This window comes from Ambystoma mexicanum, chromosome 8 (genome assembly GCF_040938575.1).
Source record: "Ambystoma mexicanum isolate Mex_15411 chromosome 8, UKY_AmexF1_1, whole genome shotgun sequence".
NCBI lineage: Eukaryota > Metazoa > Chordata > Amphibia > Caudata > Ambystomatidae > Ambystoma > Ambystoma mexicanum.
Window position 1 is genome coordinate 1,726,025,539 of NC_090929.1, and position 22,714 is coordinate 1,726,048,252.

The 22,714-nt window shown below is 47.3% G+C and overlaps 1 protein-coding gene across 2 annotated transcripts in view; it reads left to right on the forward strand.

Moving 5' to 3' along the window:
• The window catches only part of LOC138473369 (zinc finger protein 793-like), a 731,413-nt gene that overhangs the window by 389,264 nt on the left and 319,435 nt on the right, over window positions 1-22,714 (forward strand). For both annotated transcript variants that reach the window (XM_069612056.1, XM_069612057.1), the window contains exon 6: window positions 16,417-16,527. In XM_069612056.1, coding sequence (XP_069468157.1) covers window positions 16,417-16,527 — 111 coding nt within the window. The remainder of the gene's footprint in view (window positions 1-16,416; window positions 16,528-22,714) is intronic.

Below are 22,714 nucleotides of genomic sequence, written 5' to 3' on the forward strand. Positions count from 1 at the left end.
TTGTGAGACATCCTGACCAGCACCCATTTGTTGATTTCTAGCATAGGGAATCCAGCATAGAGTCAAGGGATTAGAATAGGTTTTCTTAATTTCTTTGCTAAACCTTTTGAACGAAACGTGTCCTCATGTCCGTCTCCTGTGTCTGACTTATCACAAGTTGTTAAAGGAGAAGTTATCCTACAGAGCTGTTGTGTTACACACTGACAAATCTAGACACTTCCTCGCTTCTTCCCTGGGGGAGCCACCCCCTTTGAGGCTACTGAGGAAAGACTGCTCACCATAATCCTCCCTAGTGGTTTGGGAAACCGGAACCTCACTGGGAGTGAGATCCCCCCCCGAGGGGATAAGGACTCCCATGGGAAACTCTCCATTCCTGGAGCATTACATGGGAATAAGAGATAATATATCTATATGTTGGACTCCAAACAACCCTGACATAACCTCTAGGTGTTTGGCTCAAGGTAATGCTGAACTCTCCATAGGCCTGACAGTGAACAATACTCCCTTTTGAAGCCACAGAGCGAGAATAAAGGGCCAACAACCCTTGAATGGAGAGGGAGAGAAACCATACTCTGAGACAAACCTCCGATGTGTGGACGTCTGCAGGATTGGTATGGTTTGACTGTGGCATAATTGTTCGCGGCGGATTGGACTGTAGTACATTTCGCTGCAAAAGCAATTTTGCTGCAGGCAAAAACATATCAATCCATCCCCTCTCCCTGCCTCCCCCCAATACATCCCCATCTCCCCACCTCTCCCCAATACATCCCCACCTCCTTCCCCCCATGTACCTTTCATGGTCCGTTTTACATCTGACCCTGCGGCATCAGTTCCCTCCCTGCAACATGGGTCGGAACTGATCCCGCAGGGTCAGTCTCCCGCTTCAGAAACCCCTGCAACCCTGTTCCCATTATAGCGAGCAAGGAGAGCGGGGGGCACCCCCGCAACCCAGTTCCCCTTGTTCACTATAATGGAAACGTATTGCCCATTTGACCAAATTTTTGGTTGTACGATCATTTCGTATAGCCTAAATTCGGTCAAATGGGCCATACGGTAAACAAAAAGGTCAAATTGGCCAATACCAGTCTGCAAGGGGCAGAGATGCGTTGAACAATGGAGCCGGCTGTAGCGCAGCGAGAAGCAGACGTCGAAGGGCGATGTCACCGGCCCAATACAGAGAGGTGAGGGGTCCGAGAAGCAAAGGCCTGTGACGAATCTGGACAATTTGTCCTTTCTCGCCAGAGGGGAGCTACTCCATTTGAGGCTAGGTAGGTGAGCCCACTCAGCAAGACCCTTGGTAGGGTTTCTGGGCAAGTGGGACCTCACTGGGAGTGACTCCCCTCTTGGGGACAAGGACTACCATTCTAATAAGGAACTCCCAGTCCTTAACACCCTTACTGCCTATATGGATGTTGGTTATAGTTATAACGGGAAATACAAAAGACTTTGGGCCTCATTACACGGAAGGCAGTAACCATGGCGCTATTAGCGCCATGGTTGCCGCTGGTATTTTACCGAGTCTGGCATGGTGAATGGCGGAATTACCGCCCTATCCCAAGGTGTGTGGGGGCGGTAATTCCCCATTCACCATGGCACTTCCCTATTCCCATTTTTGCCCCCATAGGGCTCAATGGGAATGGGGAAGGCGGTAATTACGGTACTGCAAATTGCAGTACCGTAATTACCTCCAAGGTCCCTTTGCGGGTCCTATCCTTAACGGCTGGTAAAACCAGCCGTTAAAGTAGGGACCCACAAAGGGACCTTGTAGTAAGGCGGTAAGGGTTTACCGGCACTGGTACCCTTACCGGTACCGGTAAACCCTTACCGCCATCCGTGCAATGAGGCCCTTTGTCTCTCATGGCCTCCGCTGATACTGAAGATCGTCTGAATGCCCTAATCAAAGAAGACGGACCCAATTCTGTTGGTTCTGATAACGTGCATAAGAACCGAGCATACTGCGAAGTAGAGGAGGGAGGAGAGTAACCACTATGCAGAGGGATATTATGTTTTGGGGGGGGGGGGGGGTAGAGCCACGTCAAGAAGGTATAGGTGGAGGTGCAAGGTGGGTTCTCTGACCGAGCAAGAGGCTCCGGTCAGGGGGAAGGACGGTGACGGGAAGTCGACCGACTGCACTGGTGGTGCCACCACTGCAGAGTAGTGGTGGGCTTGGTGCCCAGCAACCGATGGCAAGACCAGCGGAAGGAAAAGAGCCCAGGTGCCAGAGCTCCACACGGCAAGTGAGTTTGCTGCCTGGACGAGCATCAAGAGGGAAGCAAACACTCCTGACCAAAGAACGCCAGTGAGGCCTATGAATATTGGGTTCATAAATTAACAAAACCGGCAAGGCTAGGGAAACCGAAGAAACACAAAGGGAGAGAACCACGGCTGGGTAAAGTCATGTAAAGGTACGAGAGTCTGAGAGAGCTGAACAGTCCCACGCCCCATGTAGAAAAGAGTGCAAACGTACGAACACTGTATATCAAGGCTGCAGAAGCTGACAAAAGTTTGGAAGAACTGAAGGGGCACGCACCCTTGGTAAAATGTAGTGAAAATGATCCAAGGCTGGGAACGTTGCAAAGGCAAGAGGAACGGATAAAATCAGAGGAGCAAGCGTCCTATGTGCAACAGACTGAAAGGAGTGCAAATACTCTAGTAACAGGTTGGCAAAGCCAGTAAGTGACAGGAACCTGCAATACCTGATCGGGTCAGACACCCTATGTCTATGAAGTCTATTGTAAACCAATGCACCTACCAGAGACTCGTAGGACTTTGGGGAGTCCCAGTTCTTCAAAGGTGGGACGCAGAAGATTTTGTTTGGGGGATCCTGGGGGATGTGAGCACTTGTAAATCTGAGAAAAACCAACTAGAACAATTTTTTCCAAGGGAAAGAGAATGCTATACAGAGGATTTGTGTATTTGTAAACTAACAGAATCTACAAAAAGACTGTGAATGGTGCCAATATATTTGAAAGGAGCTTTGAGACTGAAAATAAGAGTTGGGTGAGGCTGAAGCACCCATCAAGGCTATTGTCTAAGCCCCCTTTTCTTTTTAGTTAGATTTCTTACAGCGGTAGGCCCAGTTAGTTGACTAGAATTTGGACATGGGACTATTTATTTTGACTTCGATGAGCACCCTTAGTTTTGTGTTGTAAGGTAGGGAACTTCCCGGATAGCGATGGGGCCAGATAGCCATTTTTCTTTTAAATTAAATAAATGTGCTTGAATCATGACGCACTGTAGTCGGAATCCTTCTTCTGGCTCACCTCATGGCGCACAAGGCAAAGCTTACCTGGAGGTGCAACCCCACAGAGGACATGGTGTGTCCGGTGCCCGCAAACGGATGCAGAAACCAGGGACCGAGGGAAAAGTGAATCCTCCACCCTCAACGCAAGACTAAAACAAGGAGAGAACGTTGAGACGAGTGGATTCCGAAAACCTCTCCTATCCAGTCAGGAAGTGCAGCAATGTTGTGAACCCAATTCCTCGCAACCGAGGCTAATGGGTCTCCTATTTTAGAGAGACGTTCCTCCTGAAAACGCAGCCCAGCAGAGTAAATGCACTACTGGGCTAGGGGTTCAGATGAAAAGGCAGGAGGTATGCACAGACTACAGAAAAATGAGGATACATATATTAATGGGCGAATGTACAACAAACACCAAGGAACATACTGTACCCCCCCCCCCCACTCCCTCCCTCGCCTCCCTAAGCAGCCGTATCCTACCTGTAGTCAACAGATGTAGGCTTAAATCTAGGAAATGCCTCTTGCCAGAAACAGAAGTCCAGGAATCAATGGCCAAATCAGGGGATGAGCTTTTTTCCAGGGACCAGAGAAAATGTTCATAGAAGCGCTAAATCCATATGGGTAACACTACTGCACTTTTGTTAATGTGGCACCTGGTGGGAGTCCCTCCTCGACTCCTTCTACTCCTCTAAGACCATTATTAATGTTTACCTAAATGGCACTGTCTTGGTCCAAGGCCCTCGGGCTAACCTCCTCCTCTTTGATAGATGCTTCCCGTGCCTTTTCAACTTTCTTTCCTCTCCTGCTATCCCTTCTTACCCCTCTCAGGCTCCTCTGCCACCTCCTTCCTCAGCCACCTCTCCGGCACCACCTGCTGCTTCTCTGGCCACCCTGTTCCCTCCCTCCTCCGCCACCCCTCTGGCACATTCTTCTTCCTCTCTGACTATCCTCCCTTCTCTTCCTTCCTCCTTTGCCCATCCTCGGGCACCTCCAACACTTCCGCAGGGTGCACCTCTGGCCTGTACCCCTCCCCGGAAATCCTTCAAATGTGGCAACCTGCTCCACATTGCTACTCTCCACTCTCGTTCAGCTGTGAAACACTCCTCTGACATCTGCCATCTCTGCTCCTTCTCTCATACCATCTCCTGGAAGAGCTTGATTTGGATGTACTCAGTCTCACCAAGGCTTGGTTCATGGCCAGCTCTGTCACAAGTTTTGACACACTCCCCGATGACTACAAGATCCTCTCCGAACCAATCAGCCTGGTGGGGGTTTAGCCTTGAATTTCACTGAGTGGACCCCTGCTTCTGTCATTCCAATGCAGACCTACTCCTCCATTGAATGCCTGGTCTGCAGGCGCTCTCTCTCTCCTGGACTCTCACAGTGGCCACTATATATAGGCCGCCTGGCTATGTTGCCCACGTCCTCTGAGTGGGCCGACCTCTCCTCCCTCCATGCCTCTTCTTCTGAACTTCTCCTCCTCAGAAACCTGAACATCCGCCTGGATGCTACCAGCCCTCCTTTGGGACTCTTTCACAACCTCTGCGACTCTGGCCCAACTCACTCTGCAGGGCACACCGTGGATTTTCTGATCTCCTCAGACCTCCCCCTCTCTAACTTCTCACCACTCCTCTCTCTTGGAGTGATCAATTTCACCTTTCTCCCCACCTCTCTCTCTCTCTCTCTCTCTCTCTCTCTCTCTCTCTCTCTCTCTCTCTCTCTCTCTCTCTCTCTCTCTCTCTCTCTCTCTCTCTCTCTCTCTCTCTCTCTCTCTACCCCTCGTGCCACGCCGACTCCAGCACTGCCACCTACCTTCTTGGTCATCCAACCCATGAAGCGTGTCAGTTGAGACTTTCGCTGCTACCTTCTTTCCTCCTCCTGCACCTTTGGCTGACTTGCACCCTGACACGACCCTCTCTAACTTTCATCTCTCTATCATTAACAATGGTTGTCCTTGTCCTTGTCATGAGGATCCGCTTGAAGCCCAAATCCAAGGGAAACTCTTGGTACAATTCTGACCTCATCACCCTTAAACTCACGCGTAGGGCGGCAGGGAGAGCGAGAGAGAGTGGATGTCATCAGGCGCACCCCCTGACAAAGTGGCCTGCGGCCTGCTCCAAAGGCAGTACAGACTCTGTCATCTGCAAGAAGAGAGCATACATCCAAGACAGCGTCTCTGTGGCATCTAACAACTCGGCCAAACTTTTCAAAATCTGTAAGGAGCTGGCCAATCCTGTTGCAGTCTCTACCTCTTCTGTTCCCTCCCAGGCCCACTGCAAGGTCTTGGCTTCTCATTTCACCACTAAAACTCAGTACATCCTGTCCACCCTCTCTTCCTCAACCTCTTCTTCCTCCTCCTATACCGCTCCTGGCCCGTCTGAGGCCGTCTCCTCATTTCTCCTCCTTTCCCCTGTTCACCCCTGACAATGTTTATAGACAAGTCCGATCTATGAAAGTCTTGTCAAAGCAGGTTCTCCCCTGCACATCCAGAACCATCAAAGACCACGACGACCCTTGCTCCAGCCTCGGCTGATTACTTCAATCACTCCTTTGCCACTGGAACTTTCCCCTCCCCCTTAAGCACTCTTTAGCAGCCGCTCCTGAAAAAGCCCTTGGCTGATCCTTCCTCTCTGGCTAACTCTCGCCTCATCTTCATCACTCCTTTCCTGGGCAAACTCTTGGAAAATCTGGCCATCTCCCAGCTGATTCTGCAGTCTGGCTTCAGAGCTGCCAGAAGCACGGAAACTGCTCTCCTGAACATCTGTGAAGACCTTCTCTCCAACCTTGAATCTAATCTCCCCTCTGTACTCGTCTTACTCGCTCTCTTCTGCCTTCGACAGTCAACCATGCCATCCTGCTCAACCGCCTCCGTCATAACATGGGTATCACCCATCAGGCCCTGGCTTGGCTGACCACGTTCTTCTCCAACCGACCCTCCCACGCCCAACTTGGGTTCTTCCTTTCCTCCATCTTACTTTCTACCTGTGGTGTTCCCCAGGGGTCTAACCTCTCTCCATGGCTTTTCAACCAATACCTGGCACCCCTTGCCCACTGTATTGCTGCTCTCTGCTCCAACTTTCTGTGCTATGCGGATGACACTCGGCTCGTTTTCAGGCTCTCCTCTGCCACCTCTTCTCCCTCTCTCATCTCTGACTGTCTGTCTGCAATCCAGGAGTAGTGTGCCGCCAACAACCTCTGCCTTAATGCCAGTAAGATGGAGATCCTCCTCATCGGCACACCTGCACCTTCCTTTCCTGTCGCACTCTGGCCGGCCTCCCTTGGCCCTCTTCCTGCTCCCACCTGTGAGACCAAGAACTTCGGGCTCATCTTCGACTCCACACTTTCCTTTTCTCCTCACATCTCTGACGTATCTAAGAAGTCAAACTACCAACTGCACCTCCTCAGAGGTATTCTTCCTTTCCTCTCCTTCCCCCTGAAGCACACTGTCTCTAGAGCTCTGGATTTCCAAGGCTGAACTACTGCAACAGCCTCTTTCTAAATCTGCCTGCTTCTACTCTCTGCCCTCTGCAATTCATCCAGAACAGGACTGCAAGACTTGTCCTTGGCCTCAAGCCCAGGGATCCGTATCTCTGCAGACCTGAAATCTCTTCATTGGCTCCCAGTGGCTGCAAGGATTAAGTTCAAGACCCTCTGCATTGTCCACAAGGACTGCTGGGGTCTGGGTCCACATTACCTTCAATTCTGAAAATACCTTTCTACTTGAGCTCTTCGCTCCTCCACCTTCAACTCCCTCAGGGTCAGTCACTTCTCCAAGCAACGAGTTGGTCGTAGATCTCTTTATTCAGCTGCTGCCTCCCTGCCTCTCTGAAACTTGAGGAAAACCATCTTGGTTTCCAGAAGCACCTCCAGGGACGTCATTTGGGGGTCGCCAGAGGTCGCTACTGCGACCTCTTGGTCTGTGGGCTGCGACCTCTGTGGTTCCCTTGCGACCGCTGTATTTTCTTTTTTGAAAGCATTTTCTTTTTTTTTTTTACGGGCTTGCTGGGTGGAAGGGAAGTGCCTGTTGCTGCCTTCGCTCGGATATTTCAATGATCACGGCGAAGGCAGGCTGCCCTTTCTTAATCATTGAGAGGAAAAAGGAAGAAAAATACATGCCTATTCTTCTGCGCGGTCGTTCTCGTTTCTCCAATTTCACAAAAGCTGTGTCTACAAGTGTCGGACTGCGGCTGCCGGGCTGACGCCACTAATTGAGTAAACATCCCTGCCCTTCCGTGACCCTGTAACAATGAAAACTCCTGAGCACGGCTCATTAAGCTCAAAAGGGCCATTTAATCAAGCACGGACGGCGGACGGACTTGCAATGAATTTCTATTCCATTAAGAGTTCATGTCATATGCACATAACTTCCAGGCAGAGCGAGGACACATGGCATGCTGCAGCAGGCATCATTAACTTGCAGTGCTTCAGTAAGTACGCTAGTTGTTTTATCTTTTAATACTATTAAATCAATATGTGAACTGATGCAAGGTTGTCACATTCAATACAATTGGAGGTTCTTGTGTTTTACAGCCACACGCAGACAAATGCTTCAAAAATGTTTGCTAGGATATGGCATTTATAAAACGCCTATACACAAGTGTTTCAAGGCGCGTTATAAATATATTTATATGGAAATATAAACACATTGGTGAAATGCCAGTGGCACCAAAGTGGAAGTTAGGGGTAGCTTGTGCTACCCCTATATAGCGTCGCTGGTTAGCAATGCCCAAAGGGTTTGCAGTGAGTTGGGTGGGAATTTTTATAGGGGTGCAGCGGTGCATTTTTTGAGTTTTATGGATGCCTGTGTAGGATGTAAGACTATCGTTGTTTGTAATGTTGGTGTGTAAGCTAATGGGGACTGTAGAGAGCATTCGTGCTGGAACCAGCACAGTGGGCGCTTGGGTGCTTTGTTACATGTAGGTTTTTTAACGATGGTTCCCGTGATGTCACTTTTTTGGGGCGGCGGGGTCAAATGACATCACATCCTGTGATGTCATCAGAGTTCAAGGGTCATGTGATGTCACTTCCACGACCCCTGGCATTTTGGTGAAATGACGTCCCTGAGCACCTCAAGGCCCTTCCCCTTTGCTTCTGCCTTCTCTCTTCCTCTCCCCTGCTGATCTGTCTGTTACTGTACTGGGCACCTGGCTATCCTCTGAAATCGGGCCCAGGTCCCTGCCCACCCAGCTGCATACCCGCTCTGCCTCCTGGCATTCCTTGCACTTGGGTCTGTATCTGCAACCCTACAGTCCCCTTATTTGCACTTATTAGACACCAGTTGTCTGCGCTTAACTCCTGCACTTGCTACCTGCCTGCCGCACTGCTTGTTGTTTTGATCCCTTGTTCAGCACTTTCCACTTCTCCCCTGCCCCTTGCACTCACCCCTTCCCTCTCCCCTGCACTTGCACAATCTCAAAGTCACTGGGCCGAGTAAGATCCTTGTCTTGTCCTCCCTTACTACTTTGCACCTTGCAACGCGTGTATAGGCACGCTATAAATAAAATGTATCCTATATCATATCATACTACCACACGCAGCAGAGGCAGAACCAACCATAACCCTCACCCCAATTGGTAGTGTACATGAACGGACGCTAAATCGCAGAGTTCTTATTCGGCCAACGCCATTGATTACAAAATAATTAGAGTTAGTTACTCTTCTATCCTTTATATCGCCGACTTTCGGCAACATCTTCAGCGGTGAAAAGGACGAACTTCGGACAAAGACCTTGATTTGATGCACCCCTTTGGCCTTGGAAAGCTGCATCGGGCCTCGGCCCAGACAGTAGGGAGAGTGGGGGGTGGACATTTCTCAGGGATCTAAGAAAATGCATATTCCCCTTTACCCTCTCTATTTTCGCCTTGCTGCCCTTCCCTCCAATAATGGAAAACGCACCATTTAAATTCTGCCCTACTTGCAATACAAAGTTCCCCTGGAAGGACAAGCACCGAGTGTACAACCTTTGTCTTGCACGGGACCACAACGAGGCCCATTATTGAGCTGGTCATCACTTCAAACTGAAAACATTCAAGGACCAAAAGACCAAGCGTTGGGCCCACCACGCCATGCAGGCCGAGGCTGCCTTGGAGGTGAAGGGTGCATACAGCGACGGCAGCATCGCAGTCTGTTCGGACGAAGGCGATGGGGAACCGATCGATTCCCACGTGCTAGCCCCCAACCCCAATAGACAGTCCGGCGGCGCTGTTACGGTGACGACACCCGGCGGCAGTAGCGCACACAGTGCAACTCACACCAAGCACATAATGGCTGAAAGTCGATGCCGCCATCGTTGACTCGGCCAGACAGAGCATCAAGGGCTAGGTCCACAAGCTCCCGGTCCTCTGGGCACTCGAGATCTCGATCGCCACACGACAGAGCACCAAAGTCGCATGGAAAAGGCGACAGACACCGTGACCAAACCAGCGGCTGAAATCCGAGCGTCTAGAGACGCAGATTTGAACCCCCCTACCTTAGTCTTGACACTTACTAATGGCGAAAAGCACCAGTTCCTCCAATAGCCCAGCTACTGCAAAAACATGTCCCAGAGACATTCCTCAAAGGGAGAACGTCGGAAAAACACTCTTAAGAGTCACAACTCGTCCAATCAATACAAAGGAGAATGCAGCCCTCAGTAGAAACGCCAAGCCAAACGCTGGCTGTAAACCCGTGGATTGAAAACATTTTCTACCCTGTGCCCACAGATCCACTTTACATAATGTGACAACTGAAGCCAGACTCGTTAGTAGTGACCACTACACGAAAGAGGGTAGCCCGATCTGAAGCTCCACCAGATAAGGAAAGCAAAAAGCTGTATATTCTAGGGAGGAAAGTGGCTTCCTTAGTGGCCTTCCAAACAAGGATTGCAAACACTGCATTATTGGCGAGTTATAACTGCCATATGGGGGGGTGAGGTTGCAACTCTAATGGCATCAGCACCTGCACCTCTCAAATCCCAACTATCCCTCGTAGTAGTGGAAGGAAAGGTGGTGTCAAACTGCAGCCTGAAAAATAATTTGGATGCCGCAGATAACGCAGGCAGAATCCATTGCAGAAGGTACAATATTAAAATGCCATGCGTAGCTTCGCCAGTCAGGATTCAAACTGAAAACGCAGGCAACACTCCTCCATGCCAATAGAACCCAATGTCCTATTTGGGAAAGCCGTTGAGGATGCCTTAAAATCTGCCAAAGAAGAGTACAACACTCTCAAATCATTAGGCCAGCTAACGAATAAGCCACCAGGCCAAAGAGGCGGAAACCATTTTCAACGGTTTCTCTTGCAAAGAGGTTCCACCTATGTTCAATGTGGTGTCCGGTCATTTTTCCGAATAGCAAAGTTTCGAAAGGCATACTTTGGAATCTTTTTTTTCGAAATACAAAAGTTTCGAATGACAATTTGATCGAAAAAAATTCAAAAGTTTGCCTTTCGAAACTTAGGGTTGGGGCTTGGGTTAGGGGTTACGGTTGGGGGGGTGGAAGGGTGGTGTGGGAGGTTGGTGTGGCTGGGGGGGACCCCCAATATACACTAAAACCTTGAATGGAGCTGTCCAGTGCTGAAATTACAGGAGTGGACAGCTCCATGTAACGTTTCAAAGTAAAAAAAAAAGGCATTTAAATGCCAATATACACAAAACACTTTGAAACGTCATATGGAGCTGTCCAGTCCTGTAATTTCAGCACTGGACAGCTCCATGTAACGTTTCAACGTTACAAACAAAAAGGCAGTGAAATGCTAATTTTAACATGGAAAAGTGCATTTCAGTTGAAACCAATCCATGACTATTGTCAATGGATTGGTTTCGAACGAAATGCACTTTCCATGTTAAACATAGCATGTCGTAGCTTTTGATTTCAAAACTCTTGTTTCGAAACTTTGGCTATTCAAATATTTTGATCCGAACAAATGACCATAAACCGTTCAATGTCAGGGCTCATCGTGGGTAAACTGTAATAAAGCTGCTTTCTTAGACACTCACTTAGGTTCCTTAAGTTAGGCTTTATTGTAAGTCTCTTTAAGATGTTAATGTTAAAGGATATTGGTACTGCGCCAGATCAACCACCGGAGTGGTGCCGTGGCGCTCTGGTGGATCTGGAACAAAGGGGTAGGTTAAGGCGTGTTAGAAGGAGAAAGTTTGGAGAAGAGCAAGGGAGCTGTAGGGTACTGTTGGCAGCTTTGGTTCGGTTTATACCGTACGCCGAGCATATTGGTGTGTTATTCGGTTCTGAGTCTGTTGTGTGCTGTTGTATGGGGGACTGTGAGGTGTGGTTGTTACAGGTGTGGTGAAGTGTGTGCGGGTTGCTATGGCTTTAAGAGGTGTGGTTGTGTTTGGTTAGAGTATGAGAGGTGTGTGAGGAATGGTGAGGTTTTTAGTAGTTTTGGGTGGGTTAGTATCCTTGTTAGGAGGGGTGCATATTTCTATTGCGTCTCCTTCATGGTTTAGAGACGGTTGCTTCCTTTCAGTGATTTAAGTTTCAGCCCGATAAGGCTGTCTCATCTGTCATTATGCTAAGTTAGCTCTTTTCGTGTTTCCATCTTTGTATTCAGTCAGCCCTTTAATCTCAGTTTGTCTTTGCTGTAACCTAGTATTTTCAGACCATCCAAGATATTGCAGCATAAAATGGCAAATTTTGCGGCATGAAATGGCAAATTTTGCAGCACAAACCTCTATTGCGGCATTTTTATGGGATGTTTTGTATTAACTGGAGGGTGTAAATTGCCACACTGTAGGAAAGAGGCAGAGTGCAAGGCTACAAGAGAGCCAGGGTGCCATTATTATGTATCTTTTGTAATCCTTTAATAGGAAGAGTCCCAGATGTCACTTGCTTGGCAGAACAGTGTTTGTTTTGGCTACATTTTTGGTTTAATGTGCATGCCTATTTAATATTATTAACTAAATTGATCATTATCAGTTGTAATGCTGAAAATATTCCCCTTCTATGTTTTCCAATCCCCCAAACATCCACCCACCTCTCTCCCCAACACACATCTCACCAACTCCCCATTACAACATACCTTCCTGAACCTTTCACTCTGTCATACAAATACTAACGTGCTATGTCACACTGTCAAGTCACAATTTGCACGCCCCAGCCCCTGTCACACTCCAAATCATACTCCCAACTCTACAATTCCTCCCGCAATAACAGTCCTCCATTCTTTTGTGCTGCTTCTGCATCTTGCATCCTTTCTCCCATTCTATCGCACTCTTCCCTCATCCTTTTTCCCAATCTGCAGCTCACTGCCTCTTTCCGGCCAAATGCTTCCTCTCTGCTTTCTGGCTCACTGACCACACGCTCCCTCTACTTTCTGTACCTCTGCTCGCTCTCAGATTTCTGGCCCACCGCATCACTGCTTCCTCTGCTCTCTTGTGCACTGCTTCCTCCTCTGATCCACTGCTCTCCCTCTGCTTTCTTGCCCATCACTTCACATCTCACCTATCACTCTCCCTCTCTCTCTCCTTTCCCTCTCATAGTGTGACCATTTATTTAAAATGTAAATTTTGACCCAGATAGTCAAAAAATGGGGCATTTAAAAATAGAGCTGAGGATAAGCTATTTTCAGATCACCCATTTTTGGAAACCAGCATGTCACCTTATTCTCAAAGGTGACCTGCGCATTTCCACTGGGCTGAGCTGTAGTGCAAATTGTGCGCTGGCCAGCTGCATTGAATAGGGTTCTGGGTTGTTTCACCAAAGTATAATTATTTGCGGCCGAATAGACCGTAGTAAATTTCGCCACGAATAGATTTACACTTCAGCCAAACAACCCAAAATGTACCTTTCACCACCACCCCGCCCCCTCCCCTACTTAACCGCTTGGTTGGTGCTGCTTCCCCTGCAACTCTGCAGTGTCAGATCTGTCTCTCTAACGCAGGTCGGATCCAACGCTGCAGGGTCCCTTTTTTTATTTTTTCAGTCCCTCACCTCCATTTTTGAGTTAAGCGGAGGACAACTCTGTAGCCCCCAAGCCCCAAAATACTGAACATGGGGGTCGAGTGACACCACCGCAACCCCTGCTCCACATGTTCGGTATTTATAAAAATCAATCGAATGTTACTGGCTGAAATACGTCAAATTGTTGATCGATTATTTTTGTCAGTCAAAATGGGTATTACCTTGAATACTTGAATAGAGGTGCTCTCCCGACAGTGTTCTGCAAGCTCCCATTGCCTTTTACAGTGACATACCCCCCTTTAGGGGCCTGCCACTGTAAAATCCGACCCCAAAAAACGCATTTCTATCCTGTTTGAGGAACAGAAATGCAAGCGACACAGCAGCGGTTCATACCTTAAAAAATGCATGACGGGATCTGGAAAGACCCTGTCATGCAGTGGCACGCCCACCTCCCGTGCGCGTAGGTTTGCCTACAATTTCTGCACATTTAAAAGTGCATCTTGCTTGGAAAATGCCCCCCGATTTGTTCAAGGAGGTGAAAAAGGCCATCTGAATGGGCGCGCATATAAAATGCGCCCATTGAGGTGTCCTTTGTGGATTAGGCTGCTTTTTTTTTTTTTTTGGGCGCAAGTGATGAAATGTTGCATTAAAAAGTCTCGAATCTGGCAACCTGAGTATTTTTTTTTTTTTACATAGTTTTTGCAGTTTTTTTTTGCAAAACAGCAGTTTTGGCGCAATACCGATGTTTTTGCAGCATTTTGCAGGATCACAATCGCTATAAACTGGAAGGTCTGTATTTTGCCTTGATTTAATTGTGATCTACGGCCGTACCCTACGTACCTTCTGAGTGGGTAAGGTTGTTGTTAGTGTTGGGCATGTATGCTAATTTCTGTCCTCATGGGGTTGTTGCTTGTGTTCTATTCCACCTATCGTCGTCTTTCTTGTTCTTGTAGGAGTTTCCCTTAGTCGGTTCTGTGTGTTGCCTGTGGCATTGTGTGTTCTGTCAATCTCTTCTTTGTGTTTCCTGTTTGATTGTTTTTGTTATTTCAATTTGGTTCTGAGGTGTTGCAGAGCCAGGAATTTAGCAATTTTCTAAATGTTAGGTGGTCTTTGGGGTTTCTTATTTCTTTCGGGAGGTTGTTCCAGGTTTTTGATTGCTAGGTGGGAGAAAGTGGAGCCCCCTAGTTTTTTCTTGACATATGGTTTTGGTTCCAGGCGGATTTCATTGCTTGATCTGAGGAGTCTGGTTGGCTTGTAGATTTTCTTTTGTAGGAATTCGGCTCCTTGACCGCTGATTGCCCTTTGTTATGCAAATTGTTTTGAACGTGATACAATGTTTGATTGGGAGCCAATGTAGTATTTTTAGTGCTAGAGTGATGTGGTCTCTTCTAGATAGTTTGAGGAGTCTGGCTGCTGCATTTTGGATGCGTTGTAATTTCTTCAGGAGGTATTCTGGCATCCCGAGGTAGAGGCTGTTTGCGTAGTTGATTCTTGACCTGATGAGGGTGACGATTGTCAATGTTTTGTGGGTGAAGGAGAGGAAAGGTAGGATTCTTCTTGTGTGAAGGAGGAAGAAGCATTTCTTAATTATTGCATTAACTTGACTCTAAGGTTAGGGCGATGGCCATTAGGACTCCAGGTTAGTTACTACCTGAGATGGTGTGGGCGCGATTCCCATTTCCGTAGGCCAGGGAATGTAGGTGTTGTTTTCTTGTATTTTGGATATAATCATGATTTCTGTATTTCCCGGGTTGATTGTTAGCGTTCATCCAGTCGAAGACTTCTTTTAGACATTCTATTAGGGTTGAGTGAACGGCTTGAGTATCTTCCATTTTGTAGATGATTTGCGTGTCGTCTGCGTAGTTGTAGCATGTAATGTTGTATTTTTTGATGTTTATAATTGTCCTTTGATGTGTCAATTTTAGAAAGAATCTGGAACATTTTCCCCAATATCACCCCCTGTCCATGACAATATGCCCAGGTGCATAGACATGTTTAAATTGGCTGCCATCAACTCATGACTCTCTAAATGTCATAAAAGCTTGTTTATCATTCTGACCTCTTGTGCTCTGAAATCATTGGAAATCTGCAAAGTCTTTAACTATTTATTCATGGGTGGCTAGGATTGACGCTCCTTAATTTATCAGAAAGCCAAGAAATGTGAGAAATTAGACTAATACATTTCAAAGCTCTTAATGGATTATATTTCTTCAAATTAGTCAGTGTTTTGTTTCATTTTCTCTAATCCTTTTATGCTATGTTATGCAAATGATCTGTAACTATTTGATTTATTGTATGTAGGCAATTTCTTGCCCATTTTGCAATGTCATTTTTTTTATCCGTTGGCATAGCATAGTTGTTTAAGGGACTGTTTGGAGATTTAGAATTGTGTTTTTCTTTTGCTTTATCTTTCGATATTACAATGACCTCATGCATTTTGAGGTTGTATTTGATTGACCTATTTAATAGGAAAAAAACATGTTTTTATAGTTTATTACAAACCTTTAAAATATGTCAACTGAAGCAAATAACTTGTGTTTTACAACACCAAGCTTCAAACTTCAGCTTTACATAAAATTACAACTCATATGGCAGTTAAAAAAGAGCAAATTGGTTCAAAAGAGACAGTGAAAGTAGATACTCAAATATTCAACAGACGAAAAAACAAGAAGGCCAGACAAAGCAAAAATCAAAACATAGGTCTGTATGTTTGGGTTCTCATGATTCTTCTGTTAGCCGCTTGTTCAATGCTTCCAAGAAGAATGTTACGGGCAATGTTAATTTTCTATCTGTTTCATCAAATAGAACTTGCCACCAATCATCAGCAGTTAAGCTCAGTCTTATCAAAATGATTTCCCCTAAGCACCTACAAAAATATTTGAAATTAAAAAAACAAGGATGAAACAATAAATAGCAATTGGTATTTCTGCAACACCAGTAGCAGTAGTCTGGCAATACCACTTCGGTTACAACTGGTGAAGTGGTAAAGATGTAGTTGGTGCATTTTCAGGAATACCACCAGTGTTTGTGCTAATAACCGCAAGCGATATTCATGACAGAAAATCTTCCCAAGCTGTAATGATGCCTTATGTGCTGTGAGTTATTAGAAAAAACCCTATTCTGGGCTGATTGCCTTCTCCTGCCTCACGCCTATGTTAGCAGCCCCAGGTTGTTAGTTAATTGTGGAGAACTCATTCAAAAATTTTCTTTTTTTGATAGAAATTTTAGAACCTGTAAGTCTTTGCTTTATTTAAATTTGATAACTCATAATTTACTCCATAGGGTTTCCAGTTCTTAATACTGAGATTTCTTTGAGGAAAGAAGAGCCTGTTTCAGTTTCCATTGATCACTGTGGGACAGAACCCGTAGCATGCAGCACCAACCCCAACTCAGGTATGTCACTAATATTTCCAATTTCCAGCAATGATCATAGTCTGAAGCATGTGGTTCATGTCTAGAAAATTACCCATGAAAACTGGAATTTTTCCACTTTTTGGATGTTGACAGTGAGCAATCCTTTTGAAGTTGAGACATCTTACAAATCTACTGTTATACTTTCATGTCAGTGGGAACTTGCAAAGCAAGAACCATGTTCATCTCCCTCCTTCCTAAGCAAAGCGTGTTGTAAGGAACTCATGGTGGCAACAGTAAAGACGGACACAAGTGATGACAGTTCAAGGGTGTTTATTAAACTGCAAAGGGAGGTTGGAAACGCCTAATCTAAACCTAAATCGAAGATGGGACCAAGCTACGACCAGCAAATGAAAATTAAGTCCGTCCTAGTGGCGTTGTATCAAAATAAAAGGGCCTATACTAAGAAAAACCTACTGCCAACCCTTACTCTAAATACAAAAAAGTGTGGGATAGTGTTCTCAAGAAAGAAAGAGTGTTCACAAATAAGTTGGGATGCGGTACTTGAGGTCTCCCTTTCCCAAGTTTTTAGCACGGCACCAAGTGGGACTTTGGAGCACAGCACACGCTCAAGCTTTCTCAGCACGAGCCAACAGTTCCGTACCAGCCACCAGGTTCTTCTATGGTAAGTCTCTTTTAACAAAAGTCTCTTGCCTTCGAGGGCCTGATGTTTTCCACAAACACAAAGTTCTGTTCCACATATACTTTGGGTGATGGCTTCACCCCTGGGTCCCCCTCTTCCGGGTGCAGACCCCTCACAAAACGTATTCAACCAATCAACTAAACAGTTCCTTTTTCAATGGACTTTGGGTGATGACTTTCCACCCCTGGATCTCCCTCTTTTGGGCTCGGACCCCTTTCAAACATCAGCCTCCCTCCTTCGGGTTCACTACTGTCAACACACTGTTCAAAGGGTCTTCAGGCTTTGTCCCTTTTTGTCAGCATCCCTCTGCCGGGTTCACTCTTGCCAACTTTTGTAACACACTGTTCATTCGATATTTTCACCAAACGGGATTCATTTCCCTTCACTTCACAATCTGTCGGTCAAAGACTTTCGACTGTACTGCGGATTTTACAAGACCTCTGTATGACCACTTTGACCCCCTTTTCGCCTTCTTCCAAGGCGTTCTGATTATCGCAGTTTCAACAATCGTGTAGCACCAACGTGGTGCTGAACTCCTCTGTTGCTGGTACCCCCCATCAACCCCTCTAGCTTCAATATTTATGCTTTCACAGTTCATTTAGCCACTTGCTATTTTTCGTTCAACACAGTTCAGTTTCTTATCGAATCTCCCCTCGACTCACTGGCTGTGATGAACCGCTTGGCCTTCTTTCTCTTTGGAGTCAAGATTGGTACTCCGTAGACCACCGTCTCTCCCAGGCTTGGTCATCAGTGGAGGAGGGTCTCATGTACCGTTGACATCTGCTGCAACACACGCTGGCTATTGTTTGCAGTCTTATGATTCCTTCTGCAGAGGTTTCACAGGCCTTGGTTGGAGAGGGCAAGGTCACTTCTCTCCTTGGCACGCTTTCAATATGCGCCGTCTTTCGCCTCCCCTTGAACTGCTCTGCTGAGTTAGCTCTCACATAGTGTGGTCTGCCTTGCTCGTACTGTGCTCTCGTGCTCCACCTTTTATCCCAGTGGGGAAGGGAAAGGGCCATCAGGTGTGTGATTCTGTTCAATTGCCTGACTCTGCCTGACCCTTAATTCGGGACACGTCAGGTAAAGAGCTCTTTGGTTAGTCTGTGAACAATCTACTATTTCCTGCGCACCTTAAGGACCAGTGCACCATACGCATACAGCCTGGAAACCGTGTGTCCACCCTCTCGAACACCTGATCTCCCTTGCTAACCCCCAGAAAGTCTGGCCATCTGCCTCAAATGTTCTTCCCCAGGCACTGATGCACCAGAAAATGTCCCCTGTGTATGCCGGTGGTCCGCATCAGTGTTTCATAATCTACCAGTTCCCAGTCTATCTGCATATCTCCCAGTGTGGCTATTCCATGAGGCTCCCAGTTCCTCCTGATTTGTGACGTGGGGTTCCACCCCTTCCAGCGAGTGCCACCGACGGAATGTTGGGGGTATGGGTCCCTAACGCCCACCAGCTTCCATGCCCTATACCACAGTGTCCTACCCAACTGCAGGAGCCAGGGCACAGGCTATACGCTGGCGTCTGCTACCTACAGGACTTCCTTCAAAAAATACTGCCCAGTTTCCGGCTGCAGGAGCATTGAGTCGAACGTGGCTTCATCCGCTAGACAGTTCTTCACAAACTGTAACTGGCCTGCTAGATAATACAGCTCAAAGTGAGGAAGCCGTATTCCACCCTCTCCATAATCCCTCTGCAAGGTGCCGAGCACGATTCTACACCTGACCTTCCAGCACACGAATGTTCTCACCACAGAATCAAGTTCGGCACATAGGGAATATTAATGAAGTGATGGAGCAAGCGGGGCAACGTGACCATCTTGAGCAGTGCATCCCTGCCCATCACCGACTGGGGCAGTCTTTGTCAGAACGACATTGATCGGAGGACACCGTCCAGGACCCTCTGCAAGTGGGAAGCAGCAACACCGGGCATAACATTCACCCCGAGATACCGGAAAGTCTCTCTAAGCCATCTCAGCCCCAAGTCAGGCAATTGGTCCCAACTCGAACCGACAAGGTCCGCTAGTGGGAACAGGCAGGACTTGCCTAACTTGCATGGATACTGGAGAGCTCCCCGAACCGGTCTACCACGTCTACCACGTCTAGAATGTGCGGTAAGTACTCAGCTGGCTAATGTACGTAGATCAGCATTTTGTCTGCGTACATTGAAACCATATGCCAGAACCCATCTACTGTTATCCCTGCCTCTGCATACTCCTTCCTCAAGAACACTGCTAGCAGTTCTAGGGCCAGAATAAATAGCTTCAGGGACAGCAGCTTTGTTAAGCGCCCTTGAGGAGCTCCCTTTTTTCCCAGAGATCTGTCCCCCTGTCCGCACTCTATCCTGGAGTTGCGTGTACAGCAGCTCAACCCATCTACGGAAACCCCTTTCTATTCCAAACTGCTGCAACGTCTCGTGCAGCCAATCCCATTTTACGGCATCAAATGCTTTAATTGCGTCTAGGGAAGCCACTGCGCAGTCCACCCCGAGGTGCTTGGTGCCTTCCGTCACATGATGGAGTCGTTTCAGGTTCCAGGCGGTGCTCCTATTTGGTATGTACCCCGTCTGGTCAATATGTATCAATTTGCCTATTATCCCCTTCAATCTATTTGCTAATGGGACAGTGAGGATCTTATACTCCTGATTAATCATGGAAAGAGGCCTATAGGAGCCGCAATCCAGAGGGGGCTTCCTGGGTTTTAATACTGGTACAATCATGGACTCGCTTAATCTTCGGGGGAGCCGGCCGGTATCCCACGCCTCCTCATACATTTCAGGGAGCTTTGGTGCGAGTGGCGCAACATATGTCTTGTAGAATTCCCCCGGGAGACCATCCGGCCCGGGGGCCTACCATATAACTGACCGAATCTCATCCACCGTAAGCGAAGCATCCAGAACATCTGCAATTGTCTCATCTAGTTTGGTCAACCCTATTACAGCCAAAGCCTCTGCAACTTCACCCTCGGTTCCTTCCCGACCCTTAGAATACAGGGTTTCATAGTATTTGAGAACACTTTGTTTATCTCACTTTGAGTTTTCACAACGTCACCCACCCTATTCCGTATAGCACAGATCATTTCCTCTGATTCCTCCCTGCGACACAGCCACGCCAACAGTCTGCCAGGCTGATCACCCTCTGCATGTGCCCTCTGGATACATTTAGCAAAATCAAATTTGACGAGGCGCTCCCACTCCTTGACACACCTTTTGGCGCAAGACTAGCAACTACCCCGCAGCTTCTTCTGTTCCATCTATTCGATTTCTGCCTCTGTGCCTGCAAGGGCCTCCAGTATCTCCCTTCTGATCCCGCCTAATAATCTTGCCAATAGCTGCTCCCCTTAAAGGCATCCCACAAAGTGCTGCTCTACATGGCACTGCCGGTTTTAGTCTCATAATATTCCTCTATTTTATCATCAAGGTAGTCGCCAAAAAAAACATCCCGTAGAACATCAACTCTAAGGCGCCAGGTCGGGATTGGTGCCTGAAGGAAGACCTCTGCCAAGTGGCCATAATATCGGAGCATGGTCATAGGACTGTGGCCTTGTACTCAGCCGTCTGAAACTCCCCGAAGGTGTCCTGCCCTGTGAAAATGTTGTCCAGGTGAGGATGAACTCCAGATGGTGCTGGATATTGAGAGTATCCTCTCTCATCTCCGTGGTGTCTCCTCCAAACATCCAATAAGCTGAGCTTTTGCAGTATTGTAGCTAGAGCTCTTGCCGGGGCGAGGGCTTTTAATATTTATCATCTGACCTGTCCACTACGGGATTGAGCGTGCAATTGAGGTTCCCCCCGCCCCCCATATCCACAAAGCACCCCTCAATGCAGCAACTCTAGAATAGAGGGAATTGAAAAACATGGTGGCATCGCTGTTGGGGCATGTGTTGATAATACGGTTACCAGACATTTGGTCGAAAAAAATTGGTCGACCAGACAAATGGTCGAACCAATTTGGTCGAAAACCAAATGGTCGAATTTTTTATTTTTTTATTTTCACCCCTTTTGTTTTTGGGGGGGGGGGGTCCCCCCAACCCCCTTTTATTTCTAAAAACCCATTTTTGTAAAAAACGAAAACCCGAAAAATAAATATATAATTAAAAAAAAATGGCGACCATTTGGTTTTCGACCAAATTGCGTCTACTAAATGTCATTCGACCAGTTTTAGGTCGACCAAATGTCTGGACACCGATAATACACACTTCTATATTTCCAATACACCCCTGTAGCAACACCACCCTGCCCTCATCGTCACGCCTAAACTCCAGCAGCTGTAACGGAACATTGGCGCAACCCATGTCAGGACACCTCTTGCATATGTTGAGTAAGAGGATCCGTACAGTTTCCCCCGCGCCCCCACTTCCTGCCAATCACCCCCCTGTCGATCTGCAGTTAGATGTGTTTCCTGCAATAGTGCAATATGTATCCCTTTCCTTTTCAAATAAGACCCCTGACATTCCATGTGACAGCCATCTTCTCACTCTGTGCCCGGTACCATTAATCCCCACCGACCTTCCCCTGTTCCAAGTGCAACACCTTGGGCCGCTTATGCCACCCTTAAAATGGGACTGCTCTAGTCTGCCACTGCAGCCCCAATGTGCCCCACATTCCTCCAGCCAAGAGAACAGTGTCCACTAAACAGTCATTGGCTTGTACGTTTTGCCTCGCTATGCCTCTTAAACAACTTCCAAACACACAAACAACCAAAACAATCCCACCCCTCGGAAGGTGGCGAACACAAGGCAACATTGGGGAATTCCCCCTCACCCCCACCTTTCCGCCAACAAGAAACTGACAGCCCTGTAGCTTAACTTGCACTCGGGCCCCACTACCTTTCCTGCTCCCAACCCCTCCAGGTTTGCACACAGCAGCGTGATGGCATAAAACGGGCATCAGAAATAACTTCAGTCAAGGTGTCCCAATGTCCAGTGCAGGCGGCCGCCCCCACTTACTGAGAGTCCTAAAACTCCAAACAGGCAGCCCTGCACATTGGTGTACTAACATTGCCCTTTGCCGCCATCATAAAGCTGCATCCTCCCCCATTCAATAGAACAGCCTCACGGAGCATTGTTTCCACGTTCAGGGAGCTGTGTGATGGCCTTTGCGTCAATCCAGAATTGCGCCGCAGTGGTATCCTCAAAAAAATGGGACCGGCCGGTTACCAGACATTTGGTCTCAAAAAATTGGTCGACCAGACAAATGGTCGAACCAATTTGGTCGAAAACCAAATGGTCGAATTTTTTTTATTTTCACCCTTTTTTTTTTTTTTTTTTTGGGGGGGTCCCCCCCACCAACGGCCTTTTTTTTCTAAAAACCCATTTTTGTAAAAAACGAAAACCCGAAAAATAAATATATAATTAAAAAAAAAATTTGACCATTTGGTTTTCGACCAAATTGTGTCGACCAAATGTCATTCGACCAGTTTTAAGTCGACCAAATGTCTGGACACCGGACCAGCCATTGTGGATCACCTTGAGCTTTGCCGGATGTTTAAGCATGTATCTGTTTGACCTGCGCAGATGTCTT